Raw genomic sequence first — 20,693 nt, 5'->3', positions numbered from 1 at the left:
TAATGTATTAGCTTAAACAAGTAGTTTTATTTATTTACATTTTTTTTTTTTTTTTTGGCTTTTCAATCAACTTCCTGTGACTAAAGTCTTGGAAAGCAAATATGAATTCATTTAATTACAATCCTGTCAAGTTGGGCTCGTACATATAAATGCCGACAAGTCTGAAAGTGCGCCTCAAAATGAGAGTTTCAATATTTGAAAGTTCCAAAACAGGGATGAAATAACAGCCACTCGTTAAGAGAGAAAAGTTTCAGATTTAGGAGTCAGTCGATTGCTTGAACTTGCCACTTACTTAAGAGAATGGCGACGTGAAGAAGAAGAAGAAGAAGAGGAGTAACAACTCTTGGCTTTTTAACATCGTCCATGGCTCCGTTGTGTTGGGGGCAAATCCACCCCTGAAAACAAGAGTCCGCGCTGGTTCGGGCGCCTTTAGCTCCTCATGAGACGCACGCAAGCAGCCCCGAGAGAGGCGGCGGGCTGTTGCGGCTTTGAGTTGCTCGCTCGCTCGCTCGTCGCGCCGAGTTGCGCAATGGTCGACATGAAGTGATGTTTTTATTTTGATTGTTTTTTTTTTTTTTTTAAGGGATGCTGATGCTGCTGCACTGACGTCATCGCCGCGATCCGGTCCGCCCTCTCTGCGTGTTCGTCAGAGGAGAGACGCCAATGTGTTTTCTTTTGACCCTACATTGACTAGATGCGTACATTTGCGATTTAAAAAAAACAAAAGAACAGTTTCAAAGTGCTTCTAAAAAAAATTATTCCTACATTTATATCATTTAAAATCATTTTGATTGTCTTATATTCTAATTTCATGATGACGTTTTCTTTTACATTTTTTTGTTTGATGAAAGCTCTAATCACCACGATTTAAAAAAATAATAATTATGAATCTGTGTGTTTCACTTCAAATAAAAATAAACTACTGAACTATAGAAAAAGAGACCACTCCAAAATTCTTAGTTTCACTCATTTTGCTATTCATATGTTTGATTAGGCGGCACGGTGACCGACTGGTTAGCGCGTCTGCCTCACAGTTCTGAAGACTGGGGTTCAATCCCCGGCCCCGCCTGTGTGGAGTTTGCATGTTCTCCCCCGTGCCTGCGTGGGCTTTCCCCGGGCACTCCGGTTTCCTCCCACATCCCAAAAACATGCATGAATTGGAGACTCTAAATTGCCCGTAGGTGTGAATGTGAGTGCGAATGGTTGTTTGTTTGTATGTGCCCTGCGATTGGCTGGCAACTAATTCAGGGTGTACCCCGCCTCCTGCCCGATGACAGCTGGGATAGGCTCCAGCACGCCCGCGACCCTCGTGAGGAGAAGCGGCTCAGAAAATGGATGGATGGATGGATGGATGTTTAAATGAGCAAAATAATAATAACTAATAAGGTGCAATTCCCGGAGAAATTGCGTGTGAATGCTCCAATGCTGATTGCATTCATGCGCTTGAATGAGCTAAACACGTAGAAGTTGGAACGGTGGGAATCGGTTGAGAAATAAGGAAACGGCAGCTAAAAATGTAGAATTTGTCTTATTGTGGCTAAAATACGGGTATTTTAGTGTCGCACAGTGCAGAATGTAGTCAGTGGAATGGTTTGAATTGGTGAAGAAGTGTGGAAGAAGGCAGAATAGAGTGGAATGGGGGAGAATGTGGGTGTTTGAACAGTAAAATGTGGAATGTGGGTAATATGGGGAATACGGGAATGTGTGTTCTGGATGAGCTGAATGTTTTATCAGTGAAAGAGAATGATGTGAAAGTATTTTGTTGACAGTGTCCTTGGGAATGAATGGGCATTATTTGGGTGTAAAACGGGGAATTGTGGGCAATGTAAAAAAAATTTCGAACACGTCAAAGTCGGAACGGAGTGAATCGGATGTAAAATGGCGAAGGAGAAGCCCGTCAAAAAACACGGCGGAATAATGAAAAGCAGAAAAATAAAGATAGAATAACATATGCCTTCAGCATTCGCACAATCATGCATTTAAGAAAGAAATATCAATTTTCCCCACTGGGAATCTTTTATGAATGCAGCAACCTAGATCATATCTTTCCTGGTCACCTCGTTGCCAGGAAGAGTTATGATTCTCTATTCTTATTGATTTCACCATTTAATCATTACTTTTGTATTGAAGGGCACAAAATGGACTTTTTAATTGGTTGCATACAAAACGTTTTTATACAAAAGTAGACCTTTTGTTCTCTGCCTATTCCTGTAAAAGTGTATGCGAGCGTCTGATTTCCCGCCCTCCTGTTACACAACAGCAAATTAACATAACCGCCCCCGCACCGAGTTTGTGCACCCATGACACAGTCAGCTAGGCTGGGTGAAGATCCACAGTCACTATCAAGCAACGGCCAAAGTACACACTTTGAAGCATTGTCATGCAGGGGCACAACCATGCAGAAACACGAACGTCCCTCACGGATGTGACGCCCCTGCTATCCTGTAAAAAAAGCCAGCAGGTAAGCAGAGCTGCATTGAGCTTTGGTGAATGCACAGATTTGGTCAATTTAGCGGCCAAGATATATATTAGAAAGAAGAGAAATAGTGCCATCTAGCAGGGAATTTCACATCACAAAGTGAGAATTGTTACACTGCTCAGTGGCATTTGATTTCAACCAACAATTGGTTTGTTCACACGTGTTATTGGAACCAGATCATTCACACGTTTGCACTTTCATGACTCTTTTGTCTCCGTGGAACAAAACCGCTTTCGTAAATGCGCGCCATCCTCGCAGCTTTGACTTCAGCAGTCCTCTGTGGAACATTCAAATACCGTCACCAAGTGGTTGCTTAGTAATGCAAGTGAACATGTCGCAGGCACAGTGTGAAGATGGAATGATAATTAAGGAAGAAGAAAGGAAGCACGTAATGAAGAAAAGGACACGGCGAGGTATTAAACCTCATTATGCTGGCAGTGAGGGGAGCAATCAAGTCGACAAACACTCGAGTCAATGATCACACTAACGTCAGAAGACTGGTAAGGGCGGCTGGTTTTTCAGCATTTGAAACACAAACATAGTGGCAAGGTGTGTGTTTAGTGGCTCAACTGCAGATGGACCGAAGCGTGTCTGTTGTTATCAGTATATCAATTCATGTCAAGTAAGTGTCGTTTTAAAAAGATGGGGTGGAAAAATGCAGAGCAAAGCCAAGAAATGGCAACGCACGACATAGAATGCTAATTACACGACTGATGATCATCTTTGCATTCAGATAATTATGTGTCAATTACACCAAACTTTCATTCCAAACCTTTTTTTTGGTGCTGCCGTTTTGGTTACGTTTGCCCAATGAATCCAGGTCAGAGCTTGAGGTGGGTTAGTTCACCGCTATTTTAGACGAACACATATTTCGACAGTTTCAGCATTGGTCATGTACTTGTAGCTCATCTCACAGTTACCACTATACACAATGAGTAGTTACAATTGATGTTATCAATACCTTGGCTTTATCTTTTTTTTAAATCGACGCAATTCAAAGGTTAACGGCAGACCTGATTTTCAACAGCGTGCATTAATCAGGCTCAAAACATTCCATTCATGATCCAAGGCTGTCAACACTTGGGTTATTAAAACAAAGTAACAATGATGGGCTCCATTCTTGGCAGTGATGCGAGTCTGATATTAGTCAAAACAAAAGTAGCAGAGCAATGATTTGTGGAGTAGCCAAATACAAATATTTTTAAAAAATATGACGCTGTAAAGAAACACCAGAAGTATTATCTGATGCTTGGTGACCTGATATTGTGGCGTGAGAGATGAAGCATGCTTTATCGCCGCTGCTTGCAGGCCCGGTGGAAGCACTAACGATGTGGCTGACACTTAAGGGGACCTGAGCTCACACAAGGATCATGTTTAAAGATCAAATTCCGCCTCATCAGAATCAGAATCATCTTTACTTGCCAAGTATGTCCAAAACACACAAGGAATTTGTCTCCGGTAGTTGGAGCCATCTACTCTTGGACAATTTGACTCTATTAAAACTCCAAATCATCTGTGCTTGCAGACACATTGACATTTGAGGAGGATTCTTGTGATGTTTTATGAAGGTTAGCACAGCATTTCGGACAAATGAGGTATATACTTGTCAGCTTTGAAATATTCAGACTATTTCCTAATAAGTCTTAAAGGGGTACAACCACGGGCATGTTAGGCAGAAATGAGTACTTTAGTAATTGCTCTGTAAAGTCTTCCGAATTTTACGTTGTTCCCGTAATAAAAGACATCCAGCATGTCGTTTTTAGAAAAGGTCTTACTCTCTTTTAACACAGAGTCTTGCTAGGCACGTCAATGTAACCATTAAGATCGAAGGGACCACACTGACCCCGTATATGAAAGATCACGATAAAAGGCAGGGTTTTTTTTTTCCTGCTTCCCCGCTGACACATCACCTCCGAGACGCAGATTGAACTTTTACCCTCAAAGCATGCGGTCGAGACGGTGGAGAGAAAGACATAAGGTCTCCTTTGTCCCTGCCGCTATGTACAGTAATTGTTACGTGGTCGCTCTGAAGTCTGGTCCTTGCACAGACAGGATACCTGACGTTTGTACTGTGGCCTTGATTAACTCTGCTTGCCGCTGTTTATTGTGCATTAAAGGTGTTCAAGGAATGGACCGTTGTGTTCAGAATAATAGCAGTACGTTTAAAAAGTGCATTACGCTCGGAATTATTAGAATAGTATATATTTCCACGCACTTGCGCATTGGAAACACTGCACAATTATTAAAAAAAAAAAAATGAAGAAAAATCTAGCAAATGTATTATTCCTTTCCAGAACATGAAGAAAAATAGATATTTGTCTGTCCAATTTTTTTTTTTTATATATATATATATATATATATCTTTTTTTTTTTACAAGCTTAAACATTTACTGAAAAAAGTAGGGGTGTAACAGTTCAAAGAAGTCACAGTTCAGTACGTACCTTGGTTTTGGGGTCATGGTTGAGGTCATGAAAGAATGCGCGATACTCAAGTAGCGTATAACAGTATGCCTACTATAAATATACTTTGTGTTTTGTAGAAAATGACAATCAGAAAGCCAGGGTCCTTAGAGAAAGATCTGGACCAGAAACAGTTTGCAAAGGGCGCCGGCACTAGCTGACTTTTTACAGTCAATAGTCAAATGATGACAGCCGAATGAATAGAGACGCACGCAGTTGACGACAAGACACTGATAATGGAGCACGACTTCAGAACTCCGCTTCAACTAATACTGCGGTCCATGTAAAAGCACAGAATGAAGACTCCCGCCAAACCACATCTAATCCAATATCAGTTGTGGCTTTGTTCAAAACAAACAAGCCCAACTTCAAGCTGTTACGACTTAAACTGCTTGGAGAATTTTTCGTAGGCATCTTTTATGTTTTGTGCGGCCGATCATCGCCTGCCATTGTGAGGGACCCAGCTTCCAGACCCCAACCGGACCATCTGCCATCTGCGGACAAGTGACTTTATGTAACCCATTGGTTAATAATAAAAAATGTTAAGTTTTTCCTCATACTTACTGTTGTTGATTATTGTTCTCGGTTTGAGTAATATCACTTAATCAAGCCTTTTCTAACATTCCATACTACAAAATAAGTCAAGTATGAACGATTGTTGCTGAGATTGGGTCGGACCGATATTGGTATCGGCTAAAATTCAAGGCTGCAATATTGGTATGGGATCGGAAGTGGAAAAAGTTGGATCAGGACATCCCGACTTTGTGGCTGACGCAGATCAGTGCACCAAAACGCTACAGCGATCAATTTTCGATAAAGCAAGCTTACTCAAATATAATCTAACCTAACTATTTTCACTCTTTATTGTTTAAAAAAAACAACATCCATACTCTCAGTTTTTGAGTGACAATTATGCCGCACACACAGCTCCGCAGTGTGAGGGAAAAGGCAGAGGTTTACAACACTTTTCAAACAGTGGAGCGTTAAAATATTGGGTTTTTCTTGAGCTATTTTCATCCTTTTAAAATTGTTAATAATGCATAAAAAGAAAAGACGATGCGGGGACAGATTGTGCAATCTGTCAGCAGACATAGTGGACGGGCCCTGTTAGCGGGTAACTCTCTTCTGGTGCTTTGACGCCGCTTCCAGTCTGCTGCTAATAATGATTTCGCCCAACATGGCTTATGTTGATTAATTACTCTGTTCAGCTCTTTTTCCACAAACGCAATATAAATCAGAGTACTTTGTTTCGACAAGTGTCGGCACATACTGTAAACATTTTTTGCTCAAGTCCGCCTTATATTAAAATTTTCAAACAGTATCTTAACTCCGGTAATAAGTGATGACACGTGTACTACTCTTAAAAAGTTAGGGATATTGGAATTTCAGGATGAACCTAAAATCCATTATATAACCTTTACAGATGAGCTTATCCTTCTCTAAAGCTTTATGCACATGTCCATGTGTTCCATGTTTTAGTACTTTTTGTCCAACTTTCTGTTCTGGTGCTGTAGTGTACCATTTTAATCAATGGCAGCGTAGCAAATAGCGATTTTGTATTGTATTAAATTAACAATTGAATATGATTTTTGGGGTGGCGTTGTGTTGATGCTGGTGCACAACGATATCGCAACAAGGTTGAATGATGACGCGTTTGGTAACTCAAGCAACAAGGAGTTTTGTTTTTTTGGTTTTTTTTTCCTGAAAAGCACTTATTTTAGAGATGCGAGGATTCCGCCTGACAAAGGTCGATGCAATGTTTTCAGCTTATTTTGTTGAACAAATATTTAGTAGACTTAAGTAAACAGAAGCTGATAAAGATGTACACATTTAAAATCTAAAGTTTTGACATCTTGGGTTTGGCTCCTCTTTAACTTCTTTAACTCCCATTAACTTGAACTGTTACTAAAACCATACAGTTGAAATATTTTATAAAAAGTAACCCTGACAATGATCATTTCTATTTTGATTATTTCGGATTGGGAAAACTGGGGGGGGGGGGGGGGGATACATTGGAGCTCAATCCGCTTCCCAGAAGAGATTGTGTTGATTCACACTGAGGTCCAACCACACTGTCCAAAACATTTGATTCAAAGCAGCGAGGCAGGTTTCAATAAATTTAAATCCTCATCGTCACAAGGCAGATTACAGGCCATGTTGTCGACACATGCTCCAATCAACTTCATCTCACATTTGTAAGTTAAGAAGCAAGTTCGCCGAAGATAATGCACCTAAATTGCATCTGCGTTTGAACTTGTTACCACCTGAACCTTTACTAAATGGCATCTCAGCTGCAGCTTCTGGGTTTACGTTGAATGCATTTACGGTAGTACATGTGCTGTCCAAAAGCACACAACTGCAAAACATCTTTGACGCAGAAGGGTCAGGAAGGAGATTTATTTCGAAATGGGGAATTGTCCAGATCATACAACTGACGGTCCGGTATTTAAACATTAAATATTTTGATGCGTGTACCTCCGCCAAAGACAACATCACCTCACATTTATTTTGATCTGCTCACAGAAAAGGGAGAAATTCCTCACATTCACACGGATGATATCGGTTTGCATTCAGTGTTTCCACGCAACATCGTCTTTGGACTTCTATGCAAAACAAATGGAAGTAGACGCGTTCTCTTTAGAGGAGCCGATTCTAACAAGGCTGCAACAGGCAAACACTTATAAATCCAAGCTCTACTTGTCGGCAGCGTGTTATCAATACGAAATGTGTTTCTTTTGCAAAATATGCAGGAAGTTCCTATTCAGTTTTTATGAGAGTCCGTGCAAAAAATTCTTAATGGTATCAATCGTAGTGTGTTATGTTTGTACAGGGAGCAAGTTTTGATACAGAAAGACCGAGCTGGACAGAACAGGAGAGGAAGCAATACCAGGTGGAATCACCGTGGAGCAACAATTAAGCATACACGTTCAACATATAGTCATAAAAAGGCGCAGAAAACAGAAAAACTGCGATAATAACATGAATGAATCCTTGATCAAATGAAAGAATTTGTGTTTCGGGAGACATTGCGAGCAAAGCACGGGAAAATGTGTCAGGAGACAATGAAGACAACCCCAGTAAACCTGGCTTTTGGCTTCTGCACGTGTGGGGGAAAATGCTGTCATACCGCAGTTATTTTGGGTCGAATACTTAAGTCAGCAACGTTATAACTCAACTGAGTAATTGGACATGCTACAGTGATTAAAGAAGGTTGTAAAAAGAGTGACAAATTAGGTCAATAACCTATCCTTGATGACACTTAATGGCTAAGCAAAAAAGAGGCAATGAATTGCTGAAGTGTCAAATCTCTCTCTCGCACACACATTTGCTTCAGTTTGATCTAATTCCACCTGGCAGCAGACGTGGTTCAGGATAGGGTGTTTGTGGTTCTATCTTATATTGGGCTGAGGTTACTCAGGGGGAGGAAAATTGGGGGGTTTGTTTGTTAAATCAAAAAACATAAATCGACAGGTCCAGGTCAGTAATTGCGACGTCTTTAGGAATCAAATGAGATCAATAAGGTCTGTTTTTCTGATGTTATCAGAGAGGATTTGTTTATTTAATGTGATGCCTGTTAAGCATGTTAGAATTCAATGATTTGCCTTGACGGTTAAATACTAGAATTCTCATTTACCAACGCGACCTGCAAGTCATCATGCCTCCTACTTACCTGCAATGCAAGTCAACCTATGCCCCAACATAAGACCTACCCGGTACCTGCTTATCTTGCAACCAACAAATCTCTCTCTCCAGCCTAAGGCGACCTACCAACCAACCAACCAACCATCTACCCACCTGTCAAACAAGATGCCTACTACTACTATCCTGCTAACCAACCTACCTTCACCCAGCTGAGTCATCCTTCCTTACCTGCTTACCTACTAAACAACACACCAGACCGGTTTCTTCACTCTCCACCAAATCTTCTGCCTGCCGTACTACCAACCAACTGTGGGTATAACAAGTCGACAGACCCCTAATGAAATGCCAAGTTTTCGTGATCTAAAGAATTAGACTAAGATAAATCATTTCAAAACTTTTCCACATTTTCTTTTCCCTTTGAGAGGGGAAGTCCAAATAAACAACTGAGATAATGTGGTTGCACAGGTGTGCACACACGCGGCTTTGTAACTTATCAAATTCAAACTCATTCAAATGGGAGTCAGCACACACCTGCCACCATTTAAATTGCCTCTGATTAAACCCAAATACATTTCGGTCGCTCTAGTAAGAGTTTCCTGACATTTTCTTTTTTCTCCTGAAGGTTTTGTACTAACACCGACGACTGGTATTTGGAACTGTTCATAATTCGCGCTACCTTGTCTAAGGCCCCCAGTTCCAGCTGACGAAAAGCAGCCACAAAGCATGATGCTGCAACCAACATGCTTCACTGAAGCTAAAGTGTTCTTTTGGTGATGAGCAGTGTTGTGTTTGCACCAAACGTACCTTTTGGAATTATGGCCAAAAGGTTCAACCTTGGTTTCATCGAACCACGACACATTTTCCGATATATCTTAGGGAGATTTTGTTATGATCCAATGAAACAGAGGTTGACATTTTTTGCCATAAACCCATATATATAAAACACCTATATATAAAAATACAACAGTCTTGCATACCCGACTCCCATCCACCCATCTACTGCCCGAGCCTACACCTCCGCCTGGCCAGCAACCAAGAGACCTGAACTGAGACTGAGGCCGTTCACTGCCATGCGAGGCACTTCAACAGTACTCAGGAAACAGACTAGCATCTCTCCGGGAACTCGTTGCAATTTATTTTACACGAGTTTGAACTCATATATGTCGTCAAGCTTATATCGTAGTCATGAATTATTCTTATCCATATCAGCTTGTAAATATGACCCTTGGCCGAACTGGCGCAGATAGATAATCAGATTTATGTGCTCTTAACTTGACTTTGTCAAGAGGAGAGGAATGTCAGATCTTTCTTTCTTTTAAGTATGAATAGCACGTGCTTTCCATAAATAATCATATTAAATGGCTCTTGATGTGAGGGTGACGGGTCATGCTACTACACACGAGATAGCTCCAGCTTTTACATTTATTTGGGCAGACTTGAAGAGTAAGTCGTTTCTTGCGGTCAGTGGAGGGAAACAACAGCTGCCTGACAACATTTGACAGTAATCGCTGCTTAACTAATAAAGTCGGATGCGTTTCCAGAAGGCAACCACGACCAATAAAAAAAAGAAAAAAAAAAAAGAAAATCAATAAATCAGATTTGGAATGCTCAATGCTTACTGAATTGCGTTCAGCACAACAAGACATCAAATTATTTCCAGACCTCTGGAAAAAAAATCACTGGAAATATCTATCCCTCATTTTCTAATAAATGGACATGAGACTAGCAAACAGAAGCAGATCAAAAGGACCACAAGAAGTTGCAGCGCAGAAACGATTCAATTTTGATTCTTTAGGCTGCAATTTGATTCGATTCAATATCTATTTAAATGCTCAGATATTGCTTCAGCAAGAAGTAGAATTACACAAATGAGTAAGAGTAAATTTTGACAATTGTGAACTATTTATTTATGATGCCATGTAAACATTTTGTATGTCACGTTAAAGCCAATTAAAAGTGGCTGCAAATTGGTACCCTAAATTTACTGGGTAAATTCTATAGGTTGTTTTTTGACAGTGTACAAACAATACATTCCACTGTTGTGTTTCCGTGATTTACGGGTTTAATTTGTTTCATGACCAAGATCGTAACTCAATGACTTGGCTACAAACACCAGTACAAATTAACAAGGTCAAATTAGCCCAGTGACCTGATTATCTGCAATTCCTATCAAACTGCTCCATTAAATGATCGATGGAAGAACAGCCGCTAAAAGCGTCATTATGGCTCCTCCAACCATACTGAGTGCAAACACAACACAACATGCCTGCCTGCCTCAATAGCGTCAAATCGGATTTCGGCGGGGGGAAAAAAAAACAATACACTTAATATATAGTTTTTTTCTAACCTCACCATCAGCTCAGTACAAATAAAATGATGATACGGAAGAACTTCCAAGCCTCGGCTGCGTATTGTTATCGTTGATGTTGCTAGCGAATGATTGCATTGTTGCAAGAATGTTCGCACAGCTACAGTTTGTTCTTCTTACTTCTGATTAAAAGATGGAAGGTGGTGAGACAGATGAAAACATTTACAATGGACTGCAATCATTTTTTTCAGTAAATGTCATTTTAACAAAGTTTTTTTTTTTTTTTTTTAATGACAGCATGTTTATTTGAAGCCACTGGTGTGTTCTCTTTGTGGAATGATTCTCTAATAAGAAACACAGTCAGAAGCAACTTCAATCTCATAATCCTACCAAAAACAAAAAGGACTGAGCTTTGGCAACGGGATCTCAAGTGACATTACCATCACCAGGGTCTGACATTACTACACCGCTGTCTCGGGCCACACCCTACGTATACATTTCTAAGTCCCTGAAAAATTCCGCCTGCCAAAAATGGCCCAAAACGTCGGTCTGAAATTCTTTAGTCACCGAAATATCCCGTCCAAGACGTACTGTGGTACGTCGGGCTGTGCCGGGCCTGCAGGAGTCAAGCCTCTCACTTCACACACTTTTTTACTACTCACACCGTACATATGTCGCACATTCACATCTCATTCAGGGTCCCCTGGGGGGCTGGCACGAGGCATGATGTACATTTGTCTGTAGAGGTCATAGTCAATTTGGAGTTTAGTTTTTCTCCACTTGCATTCTGCTTTCCTACACTTTGATTTAGAGGTCTTTACCATCATTGTTCTCCTCCACGGTGTTCTAGGTCGCCTCAAGATTGTCTTAGTTTTAATAGGAGCCACGGCATTCATGACATTTGAGATTTTACAGGTGAAATTATCCAAAAGTTCATCAACTGTCTCAGCATTCACAATTCAAAGAACGCACAATAACGGTCAGAAATACCCATATCCTTAATGTCAACTGATAGAATTTCAAGATCCTTAGAGATGACCAGGTTGGAATGATGTCATTAATCAACATTGATTTATTACCCAGTGACCTGATATTGAAAAGAGCTAGTATCGCAGAGATAACTGGAGACAATGGTTTGATAGATTCACATTTTATCCCCACCAAATTTGTAGTTCTACTTTTTTTGTGCCATATTTCTTTGACCAACTTTCTGTCCCTTGTAATTACAGGGATCAAAAAAAAATCCCTGATCTCCGTAGGGGTCGGACTTATTCTGGAAAAGACCCCGCAGATATCAGTCAGATTCGCAGGTAAGGTTCTTCGTGAGCGAAGGAGGGGGCCTTCGCATCTTGGTGGACGGTGGTTTCAGGCGGGGGGAGGAAGATCTTGGCATGGTATGCATTGGATTCCAATATTGACAATCGTCTTCATCCGGTCCGTCACACCTGGCAGAGAATTTAGGCTAGTCGAGAGTGAGTTTTGCGTTGGGCTTTGCGCCAATGGGGCAGGGAGGTGTGTGGGAGATTCAACGTGCTGGCTCATCTCATTTGTCATTCGCTCCTCCGATTGTTTGGATGACCCTGATGAATCCGTCTGCGCCTCATGTCACCTTATCTCCTGTTCTTCCGATTGATTGGGAACAACTGCATCTTTTTGTCCTTCACCAAGGCCAGTGTTTTCTTTTTGGGCCGCTGAATGACGTACACAGTAAAATCATGTTGGCAGTTATTAACTTAAACCCTTGTCTATTTAGACAGAAACCGTCTGCCTTGTAAAGATGTCTGCACTCCCCAAAAAAATAAAAAATGCAGAAATTGTCAATGAAACTCACGGATAGTGCCGTACACACTTCTTTGAGCCACTTATTTAATTGACTGAGCCTAGAGAAACGCTCATCTCCAAATTGTACAAATGGGAGAGGTCCACTAATAAAAACCTCAGCATCCAAACATGCACTTTTGTGAGGAGATCAATGAAATCTCGCTTCAGTACCTCTGATTGCTGCTTGAGAACATCCAGGGTCCCTGTGTGTATAATGACATATTTCACAGTTGGGTGCCGATTAGTGATCTCCAGGATTTTTTTTTAGAGATGTCAGACACCATGTCATTGGTAAAACGTAGTACTTTGGTGGTGTTCTCACTGCAAAAACGTTTCACATCCTTGACAACTCCATCACCAACTACTAATGTTTGGGGTGCCATTTTTTTCTTGTATGATTTAGTTTCATACCTTTCACCTGTGTGGAGTTTGCATGTTCTCCCCGTGCCTGTGTGGGTTTTCTCCGGGCACTCCCGTTTCCTCCCACATCCCAAAAACATGCGTGATAGGTTGATTGAAGTCTCTAAATTGCCCTAAATGTGAGTGCGAATGGTTGTTTGTTTCTATATGCCCTGTGATTGGCTGGCGACCGGTTCAGGTGGTACCCCTCCTCCTGCCCGAAGATAGCTGGGATAGGCTCCAGCAGCCCGCAACCCTAGTGAGGATAAGCGGTAAAGAAAATGGATGGATAGATGGTCTTGTCCATTTGTGAGCAGGTCACTTCCTGGTTAATAGAGGAGAATTTTGCACAAAATTCGAATGTACTATTCTTAATTCTGTGGCGGTTCTGTCGCGACAACCACAAAGGAAGTGTACAAAGTGTTTGTCGGTCCATTTGTTAATTAGCACGCTATGTTCTAGTTCAGAGGGAATGAACAATTCCAGCGCACAGTCAGCTTCCTTTCACTGGATAATCATGGAAGTATGGAAGAGTGCAATATTTCACTTTGTCAAAAGGAAAGCGGTGACAATAGGGCGGAAAGAAATGCAAGAAATGACTGAGTGCTCTTTATATACATCCATCCATTTTCTGAGCCGCTTCTCCTCACTAGGGTCGCGGGCGTGCTGGAGCCTATCCCAGCTATCATCGGGCAGGAGGCGGGGTACACCCTGAACTGGTTGCCAGCCAATCGCAGGGCACATACAAACATACAACCATTCGCACTCACATCCACACCTACGGGCAATTTAGAGTTGTCAATTAACCTACCATGCATGTTTTGGGGATGTGGGAGGAAACCGGAGTGCCCGGAGAAAACCCACGCAGACACGGTGAGAGCATGCAAACTCCACACAGGCGGGGCTGGGGATTGAACCCCAGACCTCAGAACTGTGAGGCAGACGCTCTAACCAGTCGCCCACCGTGCCGCCTCTTTATATACACCGGCTGTAATAATTATTTAAAAAGGTGCTATTGACATGATTAATCCACACAAGTAGAACAAATAAGATCAGAAATTGTATGTAATAATGTGAAATGACACAGGGAAAAAGTATTGAACACAAGAAGGGAGGTGCAAAAATTCATGGAAAGCCAAGACAACACAAAAATCTATCAATAACCAAAGAGCAATCCAGCCCCTTGTCAGTACAAATGAATATCAGCTGGTTCAGTCCTAATTGATGGCCTACAAAAAGGTCTCATTGCCAAGGTGTGAGTCAAGACACAGCTCATGATGGGTAAGAGCAAAGAGCTGTCTCAAGACCGTCGCAAACTACTTGTTGCAAAACATAACGATGCCATTAATTACAAGCGCATATCTAAGCTTCTGAATGTTCCAGTGAGCACGGTTGGAGCCATAATTCATGAGTGGAAAGCCAATCATACCATGATAGAGTTGCCTCGATCAGGTGCTCCTCGCAAGATTTCTGAAAGAGGCGTGCAAAGAATAACCAGAAGGGTTGTCCAAGAGCCAAGCACCAGCTGTGGAGAGCTTCAAAAAGACCTGCAATTAGCAGGTACTGCTGTCACAAGGAAAACTAAGTAATGTACTCCGCCGCCACAGCCTGCATGCACGCTCATCACGCAAGATCCCATTACTGGAAAAAAAAAAGCATGTCAAAGCTCGTTGTCAAGTTTGCTGAACAACATTGATACAAGCCAGTTAAATATCGTCTGGTCTGATGAGAGCAAAATGGAACTGTTTGGAGGAGGAATGGCACTGCACATCACCCTAACAACACGATACCATCAGTAAAGTTCGGAGTTCGGAATGTGATCTCACATTATGGTGTGAGGCTGGTTTTCAGCAAATTGTACTGGTAACTTCACATTATTGAAGGAAGGATGAATGGGCAAATTTACAGAGACATTCTTGACAAAATTCTGCTGCCATCTCCGGGGATGATGAAAATGAAACGACGGTGGACATTTCAGCACGATAATGATCCAAAACATACTGCCAAGGAAACTCTCAATTGGTTTCAAAGACAAAAAATAAATAAATAAATAAAGCTGCTAGGATGGCCCAGCCAATCACCTGACTTGAATCCAATCCAAAATCTATGGGAAGAACTGAAACTCAAGGTCCATAAGAAGATTTAAAGAGTGCTTGTGTGGAGGAATGGGCCAAAATCACACCAGAGCAATGCATGCGACTAGTTTCTCCATACAGGAGGTATCTTGAAGCAGTCGTTACAAACAAAGGCTTTTGTACAAAGTACTAAATGAATACCAGTCGGCGTGTTCAATACATTTTCCCTGTGTCATTTCACATTATTACGCACAACTTCATTTCTGAACTTATTTGTTCTACTTTCTTTGCATGTATGGATTACTTGGGTTGTTCCCAACATCTGGTGAAATTTTCATTTTCAATAGCACCTGTGGAAATATATTTTGTGAGAAAAATAGTGACATGTTAAACATTTATTTCAGCCGCTGTATAGAGGTCTGATAGTCTGTTTTATGAATGTGTGTGACATTCACATGCCAATTTAATGATTTCATTTTTCCAGAGAATGATGGATGAACGTGGCCATCTGGCACATCTTCCACAATACATCTAAGACCTGAATCTGAAGTGTTTTTATGATTAGATAGTTTTAGGTCAGCTCCATTATGGAAAAATCTGAGAAAGGCATGTTTTTTTTATATACAATGAATTCAAAAATCAAACATTTTTGACTGACAAAATATCAAGCGACAGCTAAGATTTGATCAAAACAATCAAATCTGAGAATTATCTCCATCAACCAGTAAAACGGAAAGGTGAGAGGTATTTTTTGTTTGCCTGCTTTGCCTGTTAAAATGAAAGACTAGATTTGACATTTATCTGCAGCACTTAGAAAACTGTGCTGTTTTTTTTCCCCCTTCTACATACTCTGGCTTATATTGCAAAAATAAATCAAAGCTATAATCCCCAATTTCTGGTACCACATTACGCTGGAATTCAGCATTACATCAAAGCCTTCTTCACGTCGATATGAAAACATGATTTGTGTGTGTTTCCCACCCAACCCCTTTTTTTTTTTTTTTTGCAGTGAACCGCCCTAAAAAATAAAGTCAACAATATAATGTGTTGTTATTGCTGCGCCAATCAAAATCTGTGTGGCACGTCACAGTGTCGTGCGTTAAGTTATATAAACTTCACCATTATAATGAACAAAGTAATGTTGCTCAAAGACATGTTTTTTGATGTGGAGTCAGATTTAGGGGTCTCTGTACACACGTTGGCGCCCATGTCTGAAGGTTCACCACAAACATTTCATTTTCATTCGCTTGAAGCAAGATTAGTGATTTACTGATTATTTTCATTCCCTGGCTACTGACATCTTTCAACCAGATGGTGGACTTACAAACATTTGTGATATTCCACAAAAGATATTTTTGAATGAGAAAAAAAATACTTTATATTGTAGCAACAATAAACTAGACCAGATCTCATATGACTTCGGTGTAACATTTTTAAAGACAGGGCCTCTGTTTTTTGCTTTGTACAGACTTAAGAAGCATTTAGAGTAAGCGCATGTATAAGCATGTGGAAGCTCCTGTATTTTTGCAAGACTAAATACAAAGAAAAACATTTAAGTGGATAAATCAAATGAAAAATGGACAGTTTGCATATTGCATAAGGTAACATGATACATGATTTACTTTCATTCAGACATGTTAAGAAAGATGGTGTTTGCATATTTAGGCTTGAATAAGATTTTAATTAGAGCACATTTTCAATGGATTGTGTTCAAATGTTCGGCGCGTGGGTTTTGGCACAACAGCCGTATAAAGAGATGTGACAGCCAGACTGCACAAATGACTTGTGGCCACTCATCTGTTAAAATGAACACAGCAGGGACAAATGAGGGGGGTCGGGGGGGGAAATGGGTCGTCAACACTGCCACTGATACAAGGACAATGCCTTATTTGGTCTGTCGTTTCCACATAGGTGAACATGTCACAGCTTCTCTTTGTCCAAAGTCTTGATTTTTTTTTTTCATTATTATTATTTATTAGTTTGGGGTTTTTTTTGCTTAAAAAAATTGGTACTTGGACACAAATGAGGTAGCCCTTGTTTACTGGTAATTTACTTTTCTAAAGACTTTCGAACTTTTAAACCCTTTGAGAGTCCGGACTCTATCATACATTGATGTGTTTTACAGTAATGGCATCATTGGTAAGCTTGAAGCTTTGTGCCAATAATTAATGCTTGAATGCTAAGCAAAAGACTCATTGCTTCCTTCTGCCAAATAAGCTAACTCGTGACAGTGATGACTGCTTGACCCTCCCCTCACAACCGTGTTAAAAGCACATGTACGTCCACGCCAATAAAATACGGCACAAGTGGCAATTAAGTGTCACCATTACAGCTATTAACCTACAATGGGGTCAGCATTACATGCAAGCAAGGCTGAATCCATTGGCTCAAATCAATTAGAGCGCGTGCCATTTTATACCCATTAAAACCATCAATACTGAAGTAATGTGACTTTAAATGTTACCTCACGACAATTTCTGGGATGTATGACCAATGCGTTATTGTCATGTAGTCTCGGACACATTCAGAAAAGCTATCGTCAAGCTATCCTCTGTGTGAGTTTGAATGTCGAAAAAAATCAAAAATACATCCGAGTTTGGCGAGATTCCAGATGACAAGTTCATCTAGGATGAATGCTTGAATGCTTTGTAAACCTGAAATGGGGCTGCATGCTTACCTGCAAGAATTATGACAATCAATTTACTCTGACGCCATGAGCATGACGCCTCTGTGTAATATTGTGTGGTTCTGACTAGTGCCAGGTTCTACCAGAATCAAGATGACGATAGTCAACGCTAAGGACGGGAAAGATTAATCAATTCGTTGCTTTTTGATCATTTAGGATTTTGTCACGGAACAATAGATTTTAATACAGCAGGCCCGACTATTTTGGTACCGTAATTGGCTGTTGTAGAAGCTGAAACACAGAACAAAAGAAAAAGTTTAGCATAAGACCTAGTGGCAGTCCTAGCTTGAATGGCAGCCTGTGCGAGAACCCCCTTAGGCACCCTTGTCATTAAACTATCAATAAAGGGATAGTGTCAATAAGCAGTAAAACAAAGGGCACATTTAAATGCGCACTGAACTGTTAAACTTTCAGTAGACATGAACACTACCATTTTTGTCGAACAGAATACTTATTTAACATAAATTATTCTTACTTAGTTCTAATGTTTGAACTTGCATTTGTTGATTGTTAAGCAATAACGCAACCTCTGTCGCTGGTTAGCTTGCATTTTTAATGAATTAACCACTTAGCAAAGCAAGAACACAACACAGCAGCCACTTTCTACTACCAGCGAGATCACCTTAGCTCCTCCCCCAAATAGAGATCTCTGAACAATGAAGTTGTTAAACTTCCTTGACATTGATAACCTCTCACTTAAATGATTACTCGCAAAGCCCTTGAAGACCCAGTTATAATTTCTCCACAAAGGGGGACAAATTCCCCAAACAGACAATGACTTAAATGTCACGATGCCAATAGAAAACCATTTCAAGTAGCATTTGTCTGTGGACAAATGCCACACATATTGCACATAACAAGGACCACCACTGATGAGATTATTTTCAACTTTTAAAGACTAAAGGACACGGAAGTAAAATGAAGGAAATTACCGATTACTGCTCAATACGTGAGCGGCATCTCTTGAACTTGTACCATCCTATTTCAAACACTCCACCATCATCCCAGTCCCCAAGAAACCTGCAATCTTGGGTCTGAATGTCTACAGCTGTGGTCATGAAATCCTTTGAACGCATTGTGCTGGACCGCCTCAAGAGCGTCTCAGGACTCCTGCTGGACCCCCTGCAGTTTGCCTACCGAGCAAACGGGTCTGTGGATGACGCAGTCAACATGGCACTTCATCCTAGAACAACTTGACCGCGTGGGGACCTACGCGAGGATCCCGTTCATGGACTTCAGCTCTGCGTTCAACACCATCATCGCCGAACTCCTCTCCTTCAAGCTTCTACAGTTCAGCGGCCCGGCTGTCATCTGCCAGTGGATTTATAGCTTCCTGATGGGCAGGACACAGCAGGTGAGGCTGGGGGACACCACCTCATCCACATGCACCATCAGCACCAGGTTGCCCCAAGGATGTGTACTCCTTCTGATGCTCTTCTCCCTCTACACGAACGACTGCACCTCAACGCACCCAGGTGTCAAACACCTGAGGTTTGCAGACGACAACAGTTGACACCACACATCAAAGACTGTGGCGAGTCTGCGTGACGGCAGAAAGTGGAGCGGCTGGAGCTGCGGTGCGGCCGACACAACACGCTCAAGACTGTTGAGATGGTCATGGACTTCAGGAAGCATCCTTCGCCACAGCTGCCCCTCACGTTGTCCAACTGCCCTGTGTCAACCATCGAGACCTTCAAGTTCCTGGGAATTACAGTCTCTCAGGACCTGAAGTGGAAGATCAAAATCAACTCTATCCTCAAAAAGGCCCAGCAGAGGATGTACTTCCTGCGGCTTCTGAGGAAGCACGGCTTGCCACGGGAGCAGTTGAGGCAGTTCTACACAGCAGTCCTGTGTTCATCCATCACTGTCTGGTTTGGTGCTGCCATAAAAAAAAGACAAACTCCGACTGCAACGGACAATCAGGACTGCTGGAAAAATTGTCAATACCCACCCTTGAGGACTTGCGCGCTACCAGAACTAAGACAAGAGCATGCAAAATCCTCTTGGGCCCCCCACATCCTGGTGACCACCTCTTCCAGCTCCTTCCCTCAGGTAGGCGCTACCGATCAATGCAAACTAGAACTAGTAGACATTCCAACAGCTTCTTCCCTCTTGTCATTAAATTGCTAGGGGCTAAGTGACTCTCTGTAGTGTTTTTTTTTTTGGTTTTTATGTCTCAAAGGTGTTTGTCAAAATTGCATCTATTGTCGTCATACTAGAGCAGTTCCAACTACCGGATACAAATTTGTTTGTTGTTTTTGACATACTTGGCAATAAAGAGGATTCTGATTCTAGCAAGAACCTCTGTAATTCATTTTCTTATTTAACTTGTTCAGAACTTGTGTAGATGTTTAGCTCGGAGAATCATTGTACCTCCTAGTTTGTTTGTTTGTTTGTTTTATATATATATATATATATATATATATATATATATATAAAACCAATATATGAGTTTTCTTCAAGTACCTATTCTACGTATATCCTTTCGTTATGGACCTGGTTAGTATGAAATAATTTTATAGTATATGACTGTGGTTGATCAAAACATAGATAATACTCAGTTATTGCAAATACTGCTGGTGGTGAAAGGCACATTGGAGTCTTCATCTGCAATTCATCTAAGCTTACATATGAACTTTGTTAATAGTACCGTGTCATTAGTGAAGCCACCTGACTTTTCAATAACTGCAGCTATTCGGTCTTTTCCCTGCCTCTACATTTATTAGTGTTTTTACTATCGTTCCATGTTAGTCAAACCCCTAACACACACACACACACACACAAAACTACACGTACAGATCCCAGATGCCGGAAATGAAGGAA

The 20,693-nt window shown here is 41.1% G+C and overlaps 1 protein-coding gene across 2 annotated transcripts in view; it reads right to left on the bottom strand.

The window, feature by feature from the left end:
* The window catches only part of ltk (leukocyte receptor tyrosine kinase), a 67,658-nt gene extending 67,107 nt beyond the window's left edge, over positions 1-551 (bottom strand). The window contains exon 1 of one of the 2 annotated variants that reach the window (XM_061794816.1): positions 293-551. In XM_061794816.1, coding sequence (XP_061650800.1) covers positions 293-365 — 73 coding nt within the window. In that variant the 5' untranslated portion in view covers positions 366-551. The remainder of the gene's footprint in view (positions 1-292) is intronic. The other variant, XM_061794815.1, reaches the window with a different exon arrangement.
* Positions 552-20,693: the final 20,142 nt, after the last annotated feature.

The sequence above is a fragment of the Phyllopteryx taeniolatus genome, chromosome 13 (assembly GCF_024500385.1).
Source record: "Phyllopteryx taeniolatus isolate TA_2022b chromosome 13, UOR_Ptae_1.2, whole genome shotgun sequence".
Taxonomy (NCBI): Eukaryota; Metazoa; Chordata; class Actinopteri; order Syngnathiformes; family Syngnathidae; genus Phyllopteryx; species Phyllopteryx taeniolatus.
Note: the sequence above shows the minus strand (reverse complement) of the source record. Positions and strands in the feature narration are given on the sequence as shown.